We start from the raw sequence: 24,313 nt of genomic DNA, 5'->3' as shown, positions 1-24,313 counted from the left end.
GCAAAAATAAAACTTGTCATGATTAAAATGTACAGAAGCGAGTTTATGAAAAGTTTTAACGATAATATTAATTTATTTCCAGGAGCAACAACAACAAACTGAAAAGCAACACGTGGTTCCAGAGTTCAGCCTAGTTACGGGTAATCTCACATCTTGATTGTACAGATTTCTTTAGAATCAAATTATTTTGCCTATCGAACAAATATAAATTGCTATAAAGCTTGAGATACCAGTTGATATTTTATATTACGAGGATAAGTGCTGGTTCTGTTGTATACACCTCAAAGGAAAGAAGGTGATTACAGACAAGGCTGTTGATTAACGTGCTGTAGGTCCCAAAAAAAGCTGAATTTGATCAACAAAATTTCAGGCTTGAAACCCTCGAGATGAGCTGACTGAAATTTCTGAGGGAGTAAGATAAACTTTTCAAAAAAAGAATAGAAATGAGTTGGAAGAGAGACAGGGAGAGGGAGAGAGAAAGAGATGATGCAGAAGAAATCAGAAAATAAAATTTAATTATAATAAGAGGGAAGAGAATTTTGATAGAAAATAGAAGTTATTTGAAGAAGCTTTTGAAGAAGGCTTAAGATGTGGGTGAATGATTGGAGATGAAGATCCAAGTGTACAAGTTTGTATCACTGTAACAAGTCCAATTCTGCAGGAAAAAACAATAATGAATTTGCTATGCTGCATCATCACACAGTGATGCAATGACAATGGGGCTCAAAGAAGTACTGGTTTAATTGTTCAGAAGGTTGAAGCAGCTCATGCTGAAAGCTAACATATTTGTTCTTGCCCTTCCCTCACTGTGTTCTTGTGATTCACCTTAGATGTCACCATTTTAGCAGAACTCTCAGAAGCTCATGGGATAGCTACTTGCTGTGGTCATAAATTGTTTTTGTTCACTCTGGTCCAAGCAAAGTTATTATGTTAAAAGTGGTATTGTGAGTATGAATTTCAGAGATACTGCAACTGTATTTATAATTTTACTCTATTCTTCAGGTTCAAAAAGCAGCATCAGTGTTGAAAATCCCAGAACGCCATCTCAAAATAAGAAAAAAACGAAGATAAAGAAAGTTTCAAATGTCACCAAATCAGGTGGGACAATAATTGACATAATAAAACACGAAATTGTTAGATCAACACACACAAAATGCTGGAGGAACTCAACAAGCCAGGCAGCATCTATGGGACAAAAGTACAGTCGACATTTTGAGTCTAAACCCTCTGGCAGAACTGGGGAAAGAAAGCTGAGGAGTAGATTTAAATAATGGGGGGGGGGGGAGGAGGGGAGAGAGAACCAACAGGTAATAGGTGAAAGAAACCTGGAGGGAGAAGGATAAAATAAATGCTGGGAAGTTGATTGGTGAGATGAGGTGAGAGAGGGAAAAGGGGATGGGAAATGGAGAAGTGGGGAGGGGGGTTTGGGGGGGGGCATTACTGGAAGTGTGAGAAATCAATGTTCATGCCATCAGGTTGGAGGCTACCCAACTGGAATATAAGGTGTTGTTCCTCGAACCTGAGTGTGGCCTCTTCACGACAGTGGAGGAGGCCATGGATGGACATATCGGAATGGGAAGTGAAATTAAGATGGGTGGCCGCTGGGAGATCCCACTTGTTCTGGCAGATGGAGCGTAGAAGCTTAGCAAAGTAGTCTGCCGGTCTACATCAGGCCTCATTGATGTATAGGAGGCCACACCGGGAGCATGGAACACTGTAAATGAACCCATTAGACTCACGGGTGAAGTGTAGCCTCACCTGGAAGGACTGTTTAGGGCCCTGGATGGTTGTGAGGGAAGAGGTGTAGTGGCAGGTGTAGCACTTGTTCCACTTGCAAGGATAAGTGCCAGGAGGGAGGCTAGTTGGGAGTGATGAATGGACGAGGGAGTCACATAGGGAGCAATCCCTGTGGAACACAGAAAGTGAAGGAGAAGGAAAGATGTGCTTGGTGGTGAGATCCCATTGGAGGTGGCAGAGGTTTTGGAGAATTCTGCTCTCAGGGTGAGGCTTTTCATTCCAGAGTGAAGATGTCCTCCTTTTTCAAAGAAAGGGGCTTCCCTTCCTCCACCATCAACGCTGTCCTCAACCACATCTCTTCCATTTCATGCACATCTACTCTTACTCCATCCTCCTGTCACCCTACCAGAGGATAGGGTTCCTCTTGTCATAGAACATAGAAACATAGAACACAGAAAACTACAGCACAATACAGGCCCTTTGGCGCACAAAGTTGTGCCGGACATGTCCCTACCTTAGAAATTACTAGGCTTACCTATAGCCCTCTATTTTACTAAGCTCCATGTACCTATCTAAAAGTCTCCTAAAAGACCCTATCGTATTCGCCTCCACCACCGTTGCTGACAGCCCATTCCACACACTCACCACTCTCTGACTAAAAAACTAACCCCTGACATCTCCTCTGTACCCACTCCCTAGCACCTTAAACCTGTGTCCTCTTGTGGCAACCATTTCAGCCCTGGGAAAAAGCCTCTAACTATTCACAAGATCAATGCCTCTCATCATCTTATACACCTCTATCAGGTCACCTGTCATCCTCTGTCTCTCCAACGAGAAAAGGCCGAGTTCACTCAACCTATTCTCATAAGGCATGCTCCCCAATCCAGGCAACGTCCTTGAAAATCTCCTCTGCACCCTTTCTATGGCTTCCACATCCTTCCTGTAGCGAGGTGACCAGAACTGAGCACTGTACTCCAAATGGGGTCTGACCAGGGTCCTATAGAGCTGCAACATTACCTCTCGGCTCCTAAATTCAATTCCAGATTGATGAAGGCCAATACACCATACGCATTCTTAACCACAGAGTCAACCTGCGCAGCTGCTTTGAGCGTCCTATGGACTCGGACCCCACGATCCCTCTGATCCTCCACACTGCCAAGAGTCTTACCATTAATACTATATTCTACCACCATATTTCACCTACCAAAATGAACCACTTCACACTTATCTGGGTTGAACTCCATCTGCCACTTCTCAGCCCATTTTTGCATCCTATCAATGTCCTGCTGTAACCTCTGACAGCCCTCCACACTATCCACAACACCTCCAACCTTTGTGTCATCAACAAACTTACTAACCCATCCCTCCACTTCCTCATCCAGGTCATTTATAAAAATCACAAAGCGTAAGGGTCTCAGAACAGATCCCTGAGGCACCCCACTGGTGACCAACCTCCATGCAGAATATGATTCGTCTACAACCACTCTTTGTCTTCTGTGGGCAAGCCAGTTCTGGATCGACATTGTCTCCATTCCTCATGCCTCCTTACTTCCTCAATAAGCCTTGCATGGGGTACTTTATCAAATGCCTTGCTGAAATCCATATACACTACATCTGCTGCTCTTCCTTCAAAGTGTTTAGTCACATCCTCAAGAAATTCAATCAGGCTCATAAGGCATGACCTGCCTTTGACAACGCCATGCTGACTACTCCTAATCATATTATGCGTCTCCAAATGCTCATAAATCCTGCCTCTCAGGATCTTCTTCATCAACTTAACAACCACTGAGGCAAGACTCACTGATCTATAATTTGCTGGGCTACCTCTGTTGTAATGTGAGCAAGTGTTGTCATGTGAGCATTATTAAAAGTAAGTTTATACTAATTAGGATGATGGGGGGGTGCGGTTTTACTTCCGTTCCTTTTACTTCCGGTGTGCTTTGTATATAGTGTTCCTGCCATGCCGTACGGGTTGTGAAAGCCTCTGTATATACATAACGGTTTTGATGTTCGAGATAAAGTTGTTTCTTTTGGGCATGAAGTTGTCAAGTGTGCCTTTTTCAAAGTAGAAGTTACCACAATCTCTACTCCCTTTCTTGAATAAAGGAACAACATTCGCAACCCTCCAGTCCTCCGGAACCTCTCCTGTCCCCATTGATGAAAAAATCATCGCCAGAGGCTCAGCAATCTCTTCCCTCGCCTTCCACAGTAGCCTGGGATACATCTCATCCAGTCCCAGCGACTTATCCAACTTGATGCTTTCCAAAAGCTCTAGCACATCCTCTTTCTTAATATCTACATGCTCAATCTTTTCAGTCTGCTGAAAGTCATCACTACTATCACCAAGATCCTTTTCTATAGTGAATACTGAAGTAAAGTATTCATTAAGTACCTCTGCTATTTCCTCTGGTTCCATACACACTTTCCCACTGTCACACTTGATAGGTCCTATTCTTTCATGTCTTATCCTCTTGCCCTTCACATAATTGTACAATGCCTTGGGGTTTTCCTTAATTCTGCTTGCCAAGGCCTTCTCATGGCCCCTTCTGGCTCTCTTAATTTCCATCTTAAGCTCCTTCCTATTAGCCTTATAATCCTCTAGATCTCTAACATTACCTAGCTCTCTGAACCTTTTGTAAGCTTTTCTTTTCTTTTTGACTAGATTTATTACAGCCTTTGTACACCACGGTTCCTGTACCCTATCATAACTTCCCCGTCTCATTGGAACGTACTTATACAGAACTCCACACTAATATCCCCTGAATATTTGCCACATTTCTTCCGTACATTTCTCTGAGAACATCTGTTTCCAATTTAAGCTTCCAATTTCTTGCCTGATAGCCTCATAATTCCCCTTACTCCAATTAATTGCTTTTCTAACTTGTCTGTTCCTATCTCTCTCCAGTGCTATTGTAAAGGAAACAGAATTATGATCACTATCTCCAAAATGCTCTCCCACTGAGAGATCTGACACCTGAGCAGGTTCATTTTCCAATATCAAATCAAGTACAGCCTCTCCTCTTGTAGGCTTATCTACATATTGTGTCAAGAAACCTTCCTGAACACACCTTACAAACTCCACCCCATCTAAACCCCTCACTCTAGAGAGATGCCAATCGATATTTGGGAAATTAAATTCGCCCAGCACGACAACTTTGTTATTATTATACCTTTCCAGGATCTGTTTCCCTATCTGCTCCTCGATATCCCTGTTACTATTGGACGGCCTATAAAAAAAAAACTCAGTAAAGTTATTGACCCATTCCTGTTCCTAACTTCCACCCACAGAGCCTCCGTAGACAATCCCTCCATGACGTCCACCTTTTCTGCAGCCGTGACACGATCTCTGATCAACAGTGCCACGCCCCCACCTCTTTTGCCTCCCTCCCTGTCCTTTCTGAAACATCTAAAACCTGGTACTTGAAGTAACCATTCCTGTCCCTGAGCCATCCAAGTGTCTGTATTGGCCACCACATCATATCTCCAAATACTGATCCATGCTCTAAGCTCATCCGCTTTGTTCACAACACTCCATGCGTTAAAATAGACACATCCTAAACCTTCGGTCTGAGCGCGTCCCTTCTCTATCACCTGCCTATCCTCCCTCTTGCACTGCCTACAAGCTTTCTCTATTTGTAAGCCAACCTGCTCTTCCTCAGTCTCTTCAGTTGGGTTCCCACCCCCCAACAATTCTAGTTTAAACTCTCCCCAGTAGCCTTAGCAGACCTCCCCGCCAGGATATTGGTCCCCCTGGGGTTCAAGTGCAACCCGTCCTTTTTGTACAAGTCACACCTGCCCCAAAAGAGATCCCAATATTCCAGAAATCTGAATCCCTGCCCCCTGCTCCAATCCCTCAGCCATGCATTTATCCTCCACCTCATCCTATTCCTATACTCACTGTCACGTGGCACAGGCAGTAATGCAGAGATTACTACCTTTGTGGTCCTGCTTCTCAACTTCCTTCCTAACTCCCTGTAGTCTGTTTTCAGGACCTCTTCCCTTTTCCTACCTATGTCATTGGTACCAATATGTACCATGGCCTTTGGCTGTTCTCCCTCCCACTGCAGGATATCTTGGACATGATCCGAAACATCTGGGACCCTGGCACCTGGGAGGCAAACTACCATCCGAGTTTCTTTCTTGTGTCCACAGAATCGCCTGTCTGACCCCCTAACTATAGAGTCCCCTATCACTACTGCCTCACCTACCACCTCACCAGCCTCCGTGTCCAACACATAATTCTCCCACGCTGACAATGATAACTGTTGACCTCTTGAATTAATTGATTTTACAAATGAATTGGTCTATTGTCACATGTACTGAGGCACAGTGGAAAGTTCATAATTGTCAATTCATTACACAGTGCATCAAGATAATATAAGGTAAAACAATAATCAGACACAGAATATAGTGCAACAATTATGAGTGCAGTGTCAGTAGACATAACGAGGTAGAGACTGTGAAGTCTTATCATTACAAGAGAACCATTGAATAGCCTTATAAGGAGGGGAGTAGAATCTGTTCTTGAACCTGATGACTTTTGTATCTTGTGCTAACTGGAGAGGAGAGAAAGAATGTCCTGAGTGGGTGGGATCTTTGATAATGCTGGCTACTTAACTGAGGCAGTGAGAGGTATAGACTGAGTCCTTGGAGCGGAGGCTGGTTTCTGTGATGTTTTGAACTGCATGCACAACTCTAGTTTCTTGTGGTCAAAGACAGAGTAGTTGCCATACCAAGTCGTGATGCATCCAGATAGGGTGCGTTGGTAAAGGTAACAGGGCATGCCATTTTTTTTTAGCGTTATCATGAAGTAGAGGCATCAATCAGCTTTCTTGACCATTGTGTCTAATTAGTTAGACCAGTACAGGCTATTGGTGATGTTCGCTCCTGTGAAATAGAAGATCTCAATCTTCTCAACCTCTGCACTATTGGTGAAAGTAGGAGCACATGCACTTTCCCTCTTCCTGAGGTCAATGACCCACTGTTTTGCTGTGCTTACATTGAGGGAAAAGTGTGATAGTAAGAGATTATTAGCTACCAATCTGGATCTGTAATTCATTGTAATGTTTTTCAAATACAATATGCTTTGGTGCTTTTCATTAGCTATTTTTTTTTTTAAAAAGCCCATGAAAAATTGGGTCCTTCCACCCTCTTCCCAGTGGTTCTTTAACTTTCTATAATTTGGTGACCAAGTTATAAAAAAGGAATTGAACAGTTCAATCTTTGATTGGTTCAGGCTTAAAAGAACTCTCTTCAGTTTTTATCCTTTTAGAAATAAATTAATTAGCTTAGCTTGCTTATGTTATAACCTCATAACTTGCATCGTATTCTGAGGCCTATTTGTTCCTCTGTCCTCACGGGACTTTTTTCATTGTTCATTTACGGAATATCAGAGATACACTGGCAAGATTAGCATTTATTGTCTCTTTCTATTTGCTGTTAAATAGGAGATGATGAATTGCATTATATAAATATTACAGTCCTTCTCATATAGGTACTCTTCAACTTCCTGTTGGATAGGAGGTTCTGTAGGATTTGGGGTCAACAATGATTAAAGAAGTGAGATATATTTCTATGTCAGGATAATGGCTGGCTTGGAGGAGAAGCTAGAAGTGGTGGCTTTCTTGCCACTTCTCATTTGGAAAGTGTTGGTGGAGTTGCATTGGCAAGTAAGCTATTCAATTGAATCAAGGTCTTTATGTTGAAGTAGTAATTTTTAAATAATATATAACCTTTTTATTTGAATGATCAAAGTATAATAACTCAAATTAAAGCATTAATAAATTCATTTATCATGTTTTCCCCTTCTGCACATTAATAAGAGCATGACCTGAAAAACTAATGAATTTCCTAATAAGACTTAATGGAAAATAAACGAAGTATAATCTTATTAATACATTTTTTGCTGAAGTAAATTAACATTAACTTCTTTAGTAAGACAGTCTTTTCAGTTCTCTGAAAGTGGCATTTTCATTATAAGAAATTATTTAGAAAAGGAAGATCTTTGTTAAGAATACGAATTAAAACACATCTCTTTACAAAATGAGCACAGATGTTTTGGTGTATTTTAACAAAAGGCCACAAATTCACAGTAAAATCATAATAAGTATAAAAACTGAAATAATTTAGTTTTACTCCAAATTTTAATTGCATTATTCTATGACTTTGTATAATTATTGGATTATAATGTGATTGTTTTGTTCTGTTGTGAAATGCTGTGTTATATGCTGCACTGTAGATGTAATGGCTGAGACTAGTGGAGAGCTTATGGATGTCCAAAAGAAGCCATTTGAATAGCTGAAAGAAAGAAACCAGGTATTGGTTTCTGAAAATCAGATTATTTCCTAACAGGCTCATAGCCTGATGCAAAAGCTGCGGATGGTGCAGCTTAAATTGGAGCATCTGGAAAAAGAAAATCAAAAGCAATGGGAAACTGAGAATAGCCAACCAAGCAAAGGTTGTAAATCTCAACCCTCCTTCAATAGTATTTTATCTACTAATTGATGTTAAATTTAACCTCAGGAGTGAAATATTTATTGATAAGCATGTAATTATGAAGTATTAGGTGTTTTAATTCACCAAATGCTGATTAATACCTTAAATATAATAGAAACCAATTTTCATCATTGGGAAAGATTTTTCAATGGTTTGTGGAATTTGAACAAGTGTTAATGATTTTTATGGTGAAATATCCTTTTGCAGATAAAAACCAAGAACTGGTTTCACTCAGGCAACAGGCTCAGGAATTGGTGGATGAAAATGATGCTTTGAAAATGACAGTACATCGTTTAAGTATAGAGCTAAGCCATTATCAAAGTAAATGCAGATCTGTGGATAAAGAGGTAAAACAAAACTTGAAATTTATTCTTTCTTATCATTTATGTGTCATTGAAGTTCAACATTCCACTAAAGTTTGCTCATCAAATAGACTTCTGTCAGTATTCAGTTTCTCCAAAAATTATTATATTGGTGCAGTTAATTGCAGAACATTAGATTTAATACCTTGCCTTAAACAGGCTAATGTTGGTACCTCAGTGGTCAAGTACCATTGTTTGTTTGTCTCCTCATAACAGAAGCAAGTAACAATATTATTTTGAGTATACTTCTACTTTTTTGATTTGTATTGACACTCTTAAGAAGTTAATGGTAAATAATCACCTGGAACAAATTGACTCTCCCACAGTACTTTTTGGTCCAGGACTTAGACTTGGTAGTAGTGAAGGAATGGCATTACTGAGTAGCAATACTTTTCAAAATCAACATTTTAATTAATTAATAAGGTCAGGGTGTTTGGACCCTGACCTTATTAATTAATCGATAAAGACTAATTGTCTAATCATATATAGTTAGAAAACATAAAATACACAGCATGGACTTAACAATGGGGAACTGCCAGACTTTGACAGATAGTGATGAAAAAATGTTACTTTACCTTTTTCAACCCCTTTCTGTTGATTTTTATGTTTGATTCCTTGTCATCTTTGAGCTTACCAAAATGGTGGGCTGCAGATAACATGGATCTGGATTGGAAAAACTCTTCATGCGTGTGCAGACTGAAGCAAGTCAGGTGCTGTTTGGCCAGGACTAGAATGATCGTACAGATGAATGAGTGGCTGAGGAAGTGTTGCAGGGGCAGGGTTTCAGATTTTTGGATCATGGGTTCTCTTCTGGGGAAGGTATGACCTGTACAAAAAGGACAGGTTACACCTGAACCCGAGGGGGACCAATATCCTTGCAGACAGGTTTACTGGAGCTATGTGGAAGGTTTAAACTAATGTGGTAGTGGTTTGGGAAACCAGAGTGATAGTGCTAAGGACAAAGCAATTGGTATACAAGTTGGTAAGGAATAATCCTGGGGACCAGTGAGCCTTGCGTCAGTAATGGGCAGACTATTGGAGTGCAAACAAGAGAAGTCTGCAGGTGCTGAAAATTGGAGCAACACACACAGAATGCTGGAGGAACTCAGCAAGCGTGGCAGCATCTATGGAAAATAGAATAGTTGACGTTTCGGCCCGAAACCCTTCGGCAGGACTGGAGAAAAAAAGCTGAGGAATAGATTTATTGGAGAGTATTGGTAGGAATACGATCTATGACCTTTTGGAGAATCACAACCTTATTGGAATCAGGATCAGATTTATTACCACTGATAAATGTCGTGAAATTTGTTTTGTGGCAGCAATTTAGTGCAATACAGTCGGCCCTCCTTATCCGCGAGTTCTGCATGCGCGAATTCAACCAACCGCGAATCGAGAAAACCCGGAAATGCTCTTCCAGCACTTGTTGTTCGAGCATTATTCGCCTCGCGTCTCGCTCGTTCGCTACTTTGTTCCTGTAAAAAAATGCCTCCTCCAAAGTGTCCTTATTTCCTAAACAAGACAGCATAACAACTACTGTACAGGTATTACAAGTTTTACTCATTGTTTGATCATTGTTCGCCTCGCGTCTCGTTCGTTCGTTGCTTGTGTTGTGAATGAGAGGAACATGTACAGTTTTTCTTCTTGTCAATATTCCCTGAACATTACAGTATAACAACTATTTACATAGCATTTACATTGTATTAGGTATTATAAGTAATCTAGAGATGATTTAAAGTATACAGGAGGATGTGCGTAGGTTATATGCAAATACTACGCCATTTTATATAAGGGACTTGAGCATCTGCATTTTTTGGTATCCGTGGGGGGTCCCGGAACAAATCCCTCGTGGATAAGGAGGGCCGACTATATGTAAAAGTTATTCTGGGTTGCAATAAGAAAGATAACAATAAATAAATAAAGTGCAAAATAGCAAACTATTGAGGTAGTGTTTAGGTGTCATTGCCTGTTCAAAAATTAATGTGATGGAGGGGAAGAATCTGTTCCTTAACCACTAAGTGGGTGCCTTCAGGCCCCTGCTCCTGTTCCTGTTAGTAGTAATAAGAGGAGGGCAGGTCCTGGATGGTGAGGGTCCTTAATGATGGATGCCATTTTCTTGAGACACTGCCTTTTGAAGGTACCTCTGATGGTGGGGAGACTATTACCATTATGGGGTTGGCTGCATCTACAACCACCATGGATTCTTGATTACCTGACTGGCAGACCACAGTATGTGAGCTTGCAACACTGTGTGTCTGACAGAGTGATCAGCAGCACTGGGGCTCCACAGGGGACTGTCTTGTCTCCCTTTTTCTTCACCATTTACACCTTGGACTTCAACTACTGCACAGAGTCTTGTCATCTTCAGAAGTTTTCTGATGACTCTGCCATAGCTGGATGCATCAGCAAGGGAGATGAGGCTGAGTACAGGGCTACGGTAGGAAACTTTGTCACATGGTGTGAGCAGAATTATCTGCAGCTTAATGTGAAAAAGACTAAGGAGCTGGTCGTAGACCTGAGGAGAGCTAAGGTACTGGCGATCCCTCTTTCCATCCGGGGGTCAGTGTGTGGACATGGTGGAGGATTACAGATACCTGGGGATACGAATTGACAATAAACTGGACTGGTCAAAGAACACTGAGGCTGTCTACAAGAAGGGTCAGAGCCGTCTCTATTTCCTGAGGAGACTGAGGTCCTTTGACATTTGCCGGACGATGCTGAGGATGTTCTACGAGTCTGTGGTGGCCACTGCAATCATGTTTGCTGTTGTGTGCTGGGGGAGCAGGCTGAGGGTAGCAGACACCAACAGAATCAACAAACTCATTCGTAAGGCCAGTGATGTTGTGGGGATGGAACTGGACTCTCTGACGGTGGTGTCTGAAAAGAGGATGCTGTCCAAATTGTATGCCATCTTGGACAATGTCTCCCACCCACTACATAATGTACTGGTTGGGCACAGGAGTACATTCAGCCAGAGACTCATTCTACCGAGATGCAACACAGAGCGTCATAGGAAGTCATTCTTGCCTGTGGCCATCAAACTTTACATCTCCTCCCTTCGAGGGTCAGAGACCCTGAGCCAAAAGGCTGGTCCTGAACTTATTTCCTGGCATAATTTACATATTACTATTTAACTATTTATGGTTTTATTACTATTTAATTATTTATGGTGCAACTGTAACGAAAACCAATTTCCCCCAGGATCAATAAAGTATGTCTGTGACTATGACTTACATGATCCTGTGCATGTAAGTCTCCATACCAAGTGCTGATCCAATCAGTTAGAATGCTGTCTACAGGGTATTTGTAAAATTGACCAGAGTAATGACGTTGTGATTGTGATTAAAGTCACCAGCGAGACATTGAAGCTGATGATATAGATGCCTTTATTTTTCAATACAAGCAGGCATAATTCTGGAGATACTCTCAAGAGAGGCTCTCAAACCAAATGTTCATCATATTTTTATATCCATAAGATTAAAGGTAACAGTAGGTGATTCATTGCAGTTTAATTACTTACAATGATATTGTTCACTTCAATATTTTAGGTTGACTATGCTTCCTTTGAATTACATATCTATAGTGGGAGTCAGCTCAATGTTTAAACATCTTTGTCACAAAATAATTGGCGCAAATAGTCTAAAGTCTTCAGAAGACAGAGAGCCAGTCACCCAAAATTATTGCTTTCTGAGCACAGGGATATCCTGAGTACACAAGAAGCTATTGATTGCCTACACCTATGACCATGTTTAAGTGTCAACATCAGGCTAGCCTGCCATATGGAACCCAAGTCACAATGGTGCAAATGACTCAGTTCATGTTGCCAGGTGTAATGCAAGCCAATTAACACAACCCCATTGCTTAGTGTATGATTCATGCATATGCAAATATCTCATGGATCTAATTAAGTACAGCAGTGAAAATGTTTGTGGCTTTGGATCCCTTCCCCAGTTAATACCAATAATGTCTTTATGCATCTACATCTATACTCTCTGTCATCCCTAATTGGCTATGTACAAAACTAAATGGAGATCGCAATAAACCGTTTCAGAAATTTGATCACATCCCCTTCTTGGACACATTTGTCTTCTCGATTTCAATCAGTCTTTTAAATTCAGTTTTGTCATTTGTGTGCTTGTTGCCTCTTTCCCTACTGGTAAATTGCATTTTAATCACATCTTTGCCTCTTCAATTTCTGATAACTGAAACTGTCAGACATGGCTGTCAGTAGTTACTGTGTGGGCAGGAGGCAGCAACAGGTATTTTGCAGTCAACAGCTCACATACCATACCATGACAGAAGATTAATCAGAATAGTCTGCTGTGTCTCTCAGTCTCTGATCAATCTACAGGAGTGTTTGTTCTCTGTTTGAATAGCTGCAGGGGCCTCACCCCACTGGCACCACCTCCTGGACTGCCCATTTAGATTAGATTAGATTATGAGGACACGCAGTCCTCTTTTATTGTCATTTAGTAATGCATGCATTAAGAAATGATACAATATTCCTCCGGTGTGATATCACAGAAACACAGGACAGACCAAGACTGAAAAACTGACAAAAACCACATAATTATAACATATAGTTACAACAGTGCAACAATACCATAATTTGGTGAAGAACAGGCCATGGCACAGCAAAAAAGTTCAAAGTCTCTCGAAAGTCCCACATCTCACGCAGACAGCAGAAAGAAGAAAACTGTCCCTGCCATGCCCGACCACAGTCCGATTCTTGAGTCGTCCGAAAACTTTGAGCTCTGATCAGCCCTCCGACGCCGAGTACCCCCGAGCACCGCTGAACGCTTCGACCCCAGCCTCGGTAGCCAACAGCAGGCAAAGCCAGGGATTTTGGGCCTTCCCTCCGGAGATTCTCAGTCGCACAGTAGCAGCGGCAGTGAACCGGCATTTCAGAAATTTCTTCAGATGTTCGTCTGTGCTTCTCATGTCTGTCTCCATCAAATCAGAATTGTCCATGGCCCTTATTTAACAGATACGATATCATTTCACCGGAGAGCTGCGCGCACTGTGTCGTGCCGCCGTCTTCTCCTCCCGCCGATTTGATAGGTGGCCCGACCCAGTGCTGAAAGGGCTCAGCTCATTTGTGTTCTCTCCCCAGTCATGCTGGGGTGGCTGCGTTCTGACGCGTGTGGGCAATTCCTTCTTTTTCTCAGTCTGCTTTGCCATTGAGATCGTGGAAGGAACGAGGGGTGGAACCGATATCTCTGGTATAACTCGGAACCCTCCCACCTATTTTCCTAATATCTTTCTGTTCTGTTCGACCTACAGTAACTAATCATTTACCTTCCAGAACCGGTTTTCATTGCAAAGTGCCATTATATGTTAACAGTTTATTCATGGTTTGCTAACACACTGTCTCTGTCTTTTGCATTTGCATTTGCATTTCCATTCTCTTTCATCTGCAGATCTACTTCCATCAGCTGTGGTCAGATGTGAAGTATCAGGTTGGTGTTCCTCACTTAAATTCTCTGGAATGACTCTATTACTAGGTAGACTTGGTCCCTTGTTACGTCTGTGAGAGCGAAATTAATTTAACCTGAGTCCAGTGTTTGCACTGGCTGCCTCGCTGGGTGTTCTTTGTCTGGAGCACTGTGTGGTCCTATCCACCTGGGAACATACCCTGCCCTGTCGGTCAGCTCCCCACTATAACTTGGTCACTTAGCTGTGGCAGGACTATCTTCTCTTCCTCAGGCTCTCTCTCTTATCATCACTATTCTGCTGCTGTTTTACTAGATCCCTCAACATTTTAACCTGGTCACAGTGGTCCTTCCCATCCCCATATAGTCTTGCTGAATTGGCTCCAGTAATTTCTTCCTCCACACTTGCAGTTTCTTTCGCAAACACTAGGAATTCTGCAGATGCTAGAAATTCAAGCAACACACATCAAAGTTGCTGGTGAACGCAGCAGGCCAGGCAGCATCTCTAGGAAGAGGTACAGTCGACGTTTCGGGCCAAGACCCTTCGTCAGAACCCTCGTCTTCGGCCCGAAACGTCGGCTGTACCTCTTCCTAGAGATGCTGCCTGGCCTGCTGCGTTCACCGGCAACTTTGATGCAGTTTCTTTCATCCATTTACTTCTGCTGCAGTCTTTGCCACATGATCTGCACACTCATTCCCTTTCTGCTGTTTGCTCTCCCCTTTCTGGTGAGCCTTTACTTGGTGTTGCTTCTACAGGCATGTGCACTGCTTCTAACAGTTCTTGTCTATGGGACTTACTAATATGATTCTCACTCATTGTCTTGTCTCTTGTCTCTGCTTGGGGTTGCTGTCTCTCTGTGAGCCATTTTGTCTTTTTTGTGGATCTTACTTGTTTACTGTCCCAGTCTTGTCCATGTTATTTCTCCCTTTCCTGAGTCCATGATAACACCTGCTTTACATAGAGTGTCTATCCCCAGGACAATACTTCCATTGTTTGGGCACACTCAATAGACTATAGGAAGCTGCACTCCCTCCACCTCACGTACCTGAGGCTTGCTTATCTCTGCCCTCACTGTATCCTGCACTGGTAATGTATATCACCTCTCCAATCGAGAGCAAGGGTAGATCAGTTATCGATACTGAAGACTCTGTGACCACCAACATATTGCATTGTTGTCCTCCTAAAAAACCTTTTGTATACATCTGAGGGTGACCACCACTGGAAATAGAGGCTGCCAGCTGCTTGACTAATCTGAATGCTGTCCTCACGAGCTCTGTAATCCAGATGGGAGTCAAATCAGACAGAAAGGACACTGCTGTCATTTCTGCCTGTTTTGTGGGCGTCTCTTGCACTTTTCTGTCCTTTCAGGACATTGCCTTCAACTATGTCATGAGAGCCCATAGCTGTAACAAATCATCTCCTTCACAAAGCAAGTCCTCTGTACATTCACAGCAGCTACATCCACTGCAGGCACCTTACGACTTCTCATCCCTCTCTTCCGGTCTGTCTTCCCAACCCATGATACTATTGTTGGGTAGGTCATACCCACCGCTGTCCTCAAATCTAAAATGTCTTGGTGGGCTGAGCTCAGGCCTTCCTTCAGCATTTTCAGGAAGACTGGATCGTGCCTTCCTGGATTGTCCAACCCTGAGTATTCCTCGTATGCTCGAGATTTATGCTCTGCTTAATTCATGGCAGGCTCATCAGCTTTCTGAGCCACTGACATTATCATTACCCAGTTAGGCTCATCTCCCCTAGTAAGTACTTCACTTACCCTTTAAGGCTGCAATATCTCTCCTCATTCCCGGTGTTGCCCATGTACCACCTTGCAATCTCTGTGCCATACTGTTCCACATATGCCTCAGGCATTTCGTTTTTACCAACATGTGTATATCTTTTGGGTGCACCTGGTGAATTTCAATCATTTACTTGAGCTTGTGTTGGAACTCTGAATTCCCATAAGCAACTTTAAGTCAGGACAGCTCCTACAAAATGTGCTGCTTCTCTGTGGGGGTGAAAAGCTTGTGAATATTAGTAATCAGGGTCGAGGGCTGGTTGGGGTCATTAGAATTCTCGACCAGCTGTGGTTTGAACTCCATAGGGCCATCCCAGTAGATATACCTGCTTATAACATCTCCCTCAAATATCTCCAAACTAATTCCCATGTTAAGAAAAATATAAGAAATGGATTAAAATTACACAATACGTACTTAAAATCATGGAGTAAGTACTCTGCAGTCCTCCACTGTGCTGTTAAACTCATGATGCCTGTTCTAATCCTTTCCGTGTAAAAGTCTGTTACCCCAAGTTTGAAACGTATTTTTAAAACACACAAGTACATTCACAAGCAAGTATATTACTAAGCAGTATCTTGAAGGAGTGTATATGCTCCCCCTCTGATGCCACGAACAGTCAACAACCACCTTTTGCTTCAGGTGTCCGTCTCACCAAACCACCCAAAAATGTCTGGCTACTCTCTCACTCGCTCACACTCACTCATTCACATACTCACTTGCTCACACACTTGCTCACACGCTCGCTCACACACTCATACACAAACATGCTTTTATATCAAATTGACTTTATTACTTACACCCTTCGAATGCATGAGTGAAAATCTTTACGTTACACCTCCATTCAAATGTGCAATGTGCAATTATAGTAATTTATAATCAATATAATGTACAGCAGGATAGTCAATATAACAGAAATACAGTAGCGTCAGCTGACCTGGCCTGGTGGAAGAAGCTGTCCTGGAGCCTGTTAGTCCTGGCTTTTATGTTGCGGTACCGTTTCTTGGATGGTAGCAGCTGGAACAGTTTGTGATTGGGGTGACTCGAGTCCCCATTGATCCTTCAGGCTCATTTTACACATCTGTCTTTATAAGTGTCCTGAATAATGGGAAGTTCATATGTACAGATGCACTGGGCTGTCCGCACCACTCTCTGCAGAGTCCTGCGATTGCAGGAAGTACAGTTCCCATACCAGGCAGTGACGCAGCCAGTCAGGATGCTCTCAATCATGCCCCTGCAGAAAGAATTTGGGGGCCCATATCAAACTTCTTCAACCATCTGAAGTGAAAGAGGCGCTGGTAACCTTTTTTTGCCATACAGACCACGTGAGGTCCTCAGTGATGTTTATGCCGAGGAACTTGAAGCTGCTCACCCTCTCAACCCCAGATCCATTGATGTCTATAGGGGTTAGCCTGTCTCCACTCCTCCTGTAGTCCACAACCAGCTCCTTTGTTTTAGCGAGTTGAGGGAGAGGTTGTTCTCTTGACACCACTGTGTCAGGGTGATGACTTCCTCTCTGTGGGCTGCCTTATTATTTGAGATTTAGGCCAATCAGTGTAGTGTCATCAGCAAATTTAATTAGCAAATTGAAGCTGTGGCTGGTGACACAGTCATTGGTATACAGAGAGTAAAGGAGGAGGCTTAGTGCACAGCCCCGAAGGGCACCTGTGTTGAGGGTCAGAGGGGCAGAGGTGAGGGAGCCCACTCTTACCACCTGCCGGCGATCTGACTGGAAGTCCAGGATCCAGCTACACAAGGCAGAGTGAAGGCCAAGGTCTCTGAGCTTCTTGTCGAGCCTGGAGGGAATTATGGTGTTGAATCTGAATTGTAGTCCAAGAACAACATTCTCACATAAGCATCTCCAGATGTGTAAGGATGGTGCGTAGAGCTGTGGCTATTGTGTTGTCTGTCGATCGGTTGTGTTGGTAGGCAAATTGTAGGGGGGTCCAATGTGGGTGGTAGCATGCTGCAGATGTAGCCCTTGACCAGCTTCTCATGGCATTTGCTTATTATTGAGGTGAGTGCGACTGCGACAGTCACTAAGACATGTTACCTTGGTCTTTTTAGGTACAGGGCCAATGGTGGATGTTTAAAGCAGAGAACATCTTACACTGGGAGAGGGAGAGATTAAAAATATTTACCAGTTCAGCTCCCCATTCTTCTTTTGATACTTCATGATCCCATCATTATTGACGTGATCAGATCTAAGTGTGGGGTGCTACTCTTAAAAATATTCACCCCTTTAGACTGCCTAAGCTGCTGGCCTCACAGTGGTCACGAATGTATCCTGGATGCGCCCCCAAATGTTGTGACTGATCTCAATCACCAGAGAGACACTGAAGATGGTGATATAGAAGTCCTTATTCATCAGAACCAGCAGGCATGATTCTGAACACACTCTCTATAGAGGTTCACAGACCCAAAAGTACATCATGTTGTTATACCCTTAAGATCAAAGGTAACAGCAAATGATTCAATAAGTTTCAATATTTACAATGACATTGTTTATTTCAATATTTTGTGTTGACAATGCTTCCTTTGAATTATACATTTACAGTGGGAGACTCCTCTGAATGTTCAGACACCTTTGTCACGAAATAATTGAGACAAATGCTCTAAAGCCTTCAGAAGTCAGAGAGCCAGACAGTTAATTTTGCTACTTGCTATTTATAATCTGAAGATTAATTGCAAGCTTCCTAAACTTATTTACATTTACAATAAGAACTGAAGCCTAGTTTATTTTAAAAATTATTTTTATTGCGATACAACCCGGTACAGGCCCTTCGGGCGGTTTGAGCCACACTGCCCAGCAATACCCTGACTTAATCCTAACCTAATCACGGGACAATTTACAATGACCAATTAACCTTCCAACCGGTATGTCCTTGGACCGTGGGAGGAAACCGGAGCACCTTAAGGAAACCCATGCATTCCACAGTGAGGACATACAGACTCCTTATGGGCAGTGGCAGGAATTGAACCCAGATCGCTGGTACTGTAAAGCATTGTGCTAACTACTATGCTATTGTGCTGCCTTCTTGTTTGAATTAATATCTGCTATGTTTACATAACTCCAGAACACTCCTTAACAATGACAGACTAAGCTACTAACTTCGCAAACACGAGGAATTCTGCAGGTGCTGGAAATTCAAGCAACACACATCAAAGTTGCTGGTGAACGCAGCAGGCCAGGCAACATCTCTAGGAAGAGGTACAGTCAACGTTTCAAGGGTCTCGGCCTGAAATGTCGACTGTACCTCTTCCCAGAGATGCTGCCTGGCCTGCTGCGTTCACCAGCAACTTTGATGTGTGTAAGCTACTAACTTCTTTGGCATAACTTCTTTGTGATTGCATCAATATATTGATAGGCTTTGTGGGTGCCTTGTGAGCCTAACTGAGTTTTACCTTTGAGGAAATGACAATACAAATTAATGAAGGTAGATGTTGGATATGGTATATATGGATTTTAGTAAGTTGTTTGACAAGGTTTCTCATAACAAGCTCACCTGGAAAGTCATGAGACATGACATCCATGGAAACATGATTGCCTGGATTTGGAATTGGCTTGCCCATAGAACAGTGAGTGTGATAGTAGATAGAATGTATTCTATGTAGTGGTCAGTGACTAGTATTCTGCAGCGATATTTTTTTTGGACCCCCTGCTCCTTGTGATTTTTATAAATGACTTGAATGAGGAAGTGGTTGGGGGGTGGGCTAGTAAGTTTATAGATGACACAAGAGATGTAAGTGCTGTGAATAGTGTAGAAGTTTGTCATGGGTTACAATGGGATATAGACAGGATGACAAGTTGGTTGGAGAAATATGGCAGATGGAGTTCAATCTAGAAAAGTGTAAAGTAGTACACTTTGGAAAATCAAACGTGAAGGCAGAATACAAGGGTAATGGCAGGATCCTTAGCAGTGTGGAAGAACAGAGGGGACTAGGGGGCCAGATCCGTAGATCCCTCGAAGATGCTGTGCATGTTAATAGGATGGTTCAGAAGGATTATGGTGCTCTGGTGTTCATTAGTCAGGGGACTGATTTCAAGTGCTGTGGTATTATGTTGCAGCTCTATAAAACTCAGACCACACTTGGAGTATTGTTTATTTCTGGTCACATCGTTTTAGGAACAATATGGTTTAATAATAATAATAAGTACTTTATTGATCCTGAGTGGAAATTATTTCATTACAGCAGCAACATTTAAAAACACACTTAGCATTAATAAATAATAAATTTAATAATAATATTAACTAATAATTACATAATAATATACAATAATTACCACTGTGCAATACTGTGCAATAATAATGTATGAAATAATAAAACAGACTTTTGTACTATGATGTGTGTTCTCCTGTCGCACAGAGATGAGCTGTTGTATATGTTTATTGCATTTGATAGGAAAGATTTTCTGTAACGATCCTTGTGACAGCAGAGCTGAATGGGTGTGTTCAAAAGGGTGCTCTGCTGCTTATTTAGTAGGTCATGGAGAGGGTGTGCCTAATTGTTCATAGTCATTATTGATCCTAGGGGAAATTGGTTTTCGTTACAGTTGCACTATAAATAATTAAATAGTGATAAAACCATAAATAATTAAATAGTAATATGTAAATTATGCCAGGAAATAAGTCCAGGACCAGCCTATTGGCTCAGGGTGTCTGACCCTCCAAGGGAGGAGTTGTAATGTTTGATGGCCACAGGCAGGAATGACTTCCTATGACGCTCTGTGTTGCATCTCGGTGGAATGAGTCTCTGGCTGAATGTACTCCTGTGCCCAACCAGTACATTATGTAGTGGATGGGAGGCATTGTCCAAGATGGCATGCAACTTGGACAGCATCCTCTTTTCAGACACCACCGTCAGAGAGTCCAGTTCCATCCCCACAACATCACTGGCCTTACGAATGAGTTTGTTGATTCTGTTGGTGTCTACTACCATCAGCCTGCTGCCCCAGCACACAACAGCAAACATCATGGATAACGTTTGTTTGGCTCCCATCCTTGGCTACAGCCACTAACTCAAAAGAGTCCGGGCTGTAGCCAAGAACAGATCCAGCCCTTTTGATGAGTTTATTTAATCTTTTTACATCATCAACATGAATGCTGCAAAGAAGACTGCATCCACTACAACAGACTGGTAAAAGACCTCTAACATCCTGCTGCACACATAGAAGGATCTCAGCTTCCTTAGAAAATAGAATCTGCTCATCCCCTTGTTGTAAATAGCCTTGATGTTGGTTTTCTAGTCAAGTCTGTTGTCGAGGTGAGCACCCAAGTATTTGTACTCCTCCACCACCACAACTTCTTCCCCCAGAATGTATACTGGACTCATCACAATCCTCTTCCTTCTAAAATCAATCACCATCTCCCTGATTTTGGCCACATTCAGAAGCAGGTAGTTCCTCTGGCATCACTCCACAAACTTGTCCACCAGTCCTCTGTACTCCAACTCCTGCCCATCTTTGATATACCCAACCACCTCAGTGTCGCCAGAGAACTTCTGCAAGTGACGACTCAGATTTGTACTGAAAGTCTGAAGTGTGTGGTGTGAACAGAAACAGAGATGGGACAGTCTGTTGTGATGCTCCAGTGCCACTCTCTGCCATCTCAGACAGAGAACTACCCAGTCATACAAACTGGGGTCTATCTGTCAGATCGTCAGTAATCCAGGAGGTAGTGGATTTGTCTACACAAATTTTTCTATTTGTTTAGAGAGGGTGCAGAGATTTGCTAGTCTGCTGTCTGGGTTAGAGAGCACGCCTTATGAGGAAAGTTTGTGTGAGCTAGGGTATTTTTCTTTGCGGTAACAAAAGATGAGAGGAGACCTAATGGAATTGTATAAAATCATGAGAGGCACAGAGTGGGCAAACAGTGTCTTTCGCCCAGGGTGGCAGAATGCGTGTATTTAAAGCGAGTGGGGAGAAGGGGAGAGTCGGAGGCTGTGTTTCTTTTACACACAGCAGCAGGTGCCTAGAACACACTCTCTGGGATGGTGGTAGAAATAGCTACAATGTGGATGTTTAAGAGACTCTTAGATAGGCACATCGATGTAAGGAAAATGGAGGGTTATGGGCTGTATAGGAGGGAAGGGTTAGAATGACCATGGAGTCAGCTTGTATAGGGTGGCACAACATCGTGGACCCAAGAACCTGTACTGTTTTATGTTCTATGTGCTCTGCAGGATATTCTTAACATCTACACATTTGTATTATATTAACGTGATGCCCCTTGTTTAGGTACTTACTTTCTATTGTTATTATTTCTATTTTTAATAATTATTGATGTCTAACAGCTGTTATTTTAGAGGAACAATATTGTAAACCTTGAAGTTTCTTCTCCATACCTCCAGAGTCTTTTTCCTTAATGTGTGTTTGGAGACTTGAACTTATTAACTTTTTCTTTAGCATAATTCTGTTTAAATGCAAGAAATACTTTGGTAAATCCAAACTGATGATGTAGGCAAATTTCATAAATATTCTTTACCGTACTTGTTCATGGATTTTATACTTTAATGAAACAAATTTCTTAAAAACTTCACTGAATAGTCAAATTCTGTTAGGGAGATGGTAAACTAGTTACCCTGCTAATTGAAAGTATCCATTTCACATCACACTTTAAATTAATTTTGCAATCATTTGCCTTATCTTTGTCCTCACATTAGGCTGGGGCCTGAAGGATGGGAATAACTTTCACGGATCTGATGTCTGCCATTTTTTTTTCTCAATTCCTAATTTCAATTTTATTATTATTGTTCAGACTTCATAAATTTAATAATCACTTCCTTCATATTAATGACAATTAATATGACATCAGTTACGCTATTTGCCTGCCTTCACAGCTACACTGAAATTATTGCCCAATGCAAAAACCTGATTTGCATTCCTTTGTTAAAACTAATTTCCTTAAATCATTTAATTACTCCTGCCTATAGAAACTTAATAAACTATTTCCAGAATCCACATTGCCATACCACTGGTAACCAGTATTGCAGTTCAACTCATAGTTGTAGAGTAGTATCACATGGAAACAGGCCCTTCGGCCCAACTTGTCCATGCTGACCCTGGTGCCCACGAAGCTAGACCAATTTTCCCACTTCGGCCCATATCCCTCCCTCGAAAACCACCTATCGATGCACTTATCCAAAAGTCTTCAGAATATTGTTACCTAATCTGCCTCAAAAACTTTCTGTGGCAGTTCATGCCATATACACAGCACCCTTTGCAAGAAGTTGCCCTTCAGGCCCCATTTAAATCTTTTGCCTCTCACCCTAAGCCTATGCCTTCTAGTTTTTAGTCCCCCTTCCCTGGGAACACAACTGTGTGTGCATCCTTTTTATGTTCCTCATGATTTTATACACCTGTAAGGTCACCTCTCAATATTCTATGCTCCAAAGAATAAAGTCCTAGCCTGCCCAATCTCTCTCTATAACTCAGGCCCTCATGTCCTGGCAGCAGTCATTTAAATCTTGGCACTCTTTGCTGAAATAAGATGTCTTTTCTGTTACAGGATGACCAGAACTGTACACAGTATAGTCTCATAAACACTTTACACAACTAAAACATATTATCCCAATGCCTATACTCAATGCCCTGACTGATGAAGGCCAGCATGCGAAATGCAGCCTTCACTACCCTGTCCACCTCTGATGCGGACTTCAGGGAACTATGTACTTGTACTCCTTGGTCCCTTGCTTCCACAACACTTTTATAAATAAAAACATCCTGTGAAGTACTCTGGACTGTTCAACATGTTTGAAATTTGGCCATATGTAAGTGAATATAATGAGGTAAACTTGTATTTATTTCAGGGGTCACATCACACTGGCCTTCCACCATCAGGGACACCTCCATCTTGGCTTGTAAGTAAACTAACATTTAATTATTTTATAAGTTTATTTATTTTATATATGATAGACAATTCATAAATCTAAATTATAGTTGCATTTTCCCTGAGCTATGAGGAGGGAATATGTCTTGTAATGTTGACGCATCACTATGAACCGGCTTAAATCTATGTGGCAACTTTTAAAATTTGGGTTGGATATCCTTTTCCCTTCATTGTGTACATCTGAGTAACTTTATATCATGCAAGGTTTTGTAGCTTATAGAACTCTGCAACTTTTTAGGCACAAAGTTATAGAGCATCAGCAGCAAAAGTAGTGTAATATTAACATTAAACAAGTGTAAGTGTATATAAATATACCTTTTCAACATATTTGGCATTTAGTGTATTTTTTGGTGTATTGGTAAATTCAAGCCTTCCTCCACCTTCATCTATCTCTGTTAGTTAATATTTGTTCCGTCATTTCTTAAGAAAAAGGACAATGTAAGAATGCTGTAAACTGACTATTTGCAAGAATTAAATCTAGCCTAGTTTATTCCACAGTGTCAAAACTTGCATGCCACTTACACCGTGTTGTCTGCCTGCACTGCACTTGCTCTGTTAGAGTAGCACTTTATTCTGTATTCTGCTCTTGTTTTCACTTGGACTACCT

General features: G+C 41.8%; 1 protein-coding gene across 1 annotated transcript in view; it reads left to right on the top strand.

The window, feature by feature from the left end:
- Positions 1-24,313, top strand: part of cep89 (centrosomal protein 89) — a 172,914-nt gene that overhangs the window by 55,369 nt on the left and 93,232 nt on the right. The window contains exons 7-10 of the mRNA XM_072279711.1: positions 83-140; positions 1,003-1,098; positions 8,440-8,579; positions 23,627-23,677. Coding sequence (XP_072135812.1) covers positions 83-140; positions 1,003-1,098; positions 8,440-8,579; positions 23,627-23,677 — 345 coding nt within the window. The remainder of the gene's footprint in view (positions 1-82; positions 141-1,002; positions 1,099-8,439; positions 8,580-23,626; positions 23,678-24,313) is intronic.

This window comes from Mobula birostris, chromosome 15 (assembly GCF_030028105.1).
Source record: "Mobula birostris isolate sMobBir1 chromosome 15, sMobBir1.hap1, whole genome shotgun sequence".
Lineage (NCBI taxonomy): Eukaryota > Metazoa > Chordata > Chondrichthyes > Myliobatiformes > Myliobatidae > Mobula > Mobula birostris.
This window is presented reverse-complemented; position numbering and strand designations above follow the sequence as displayed.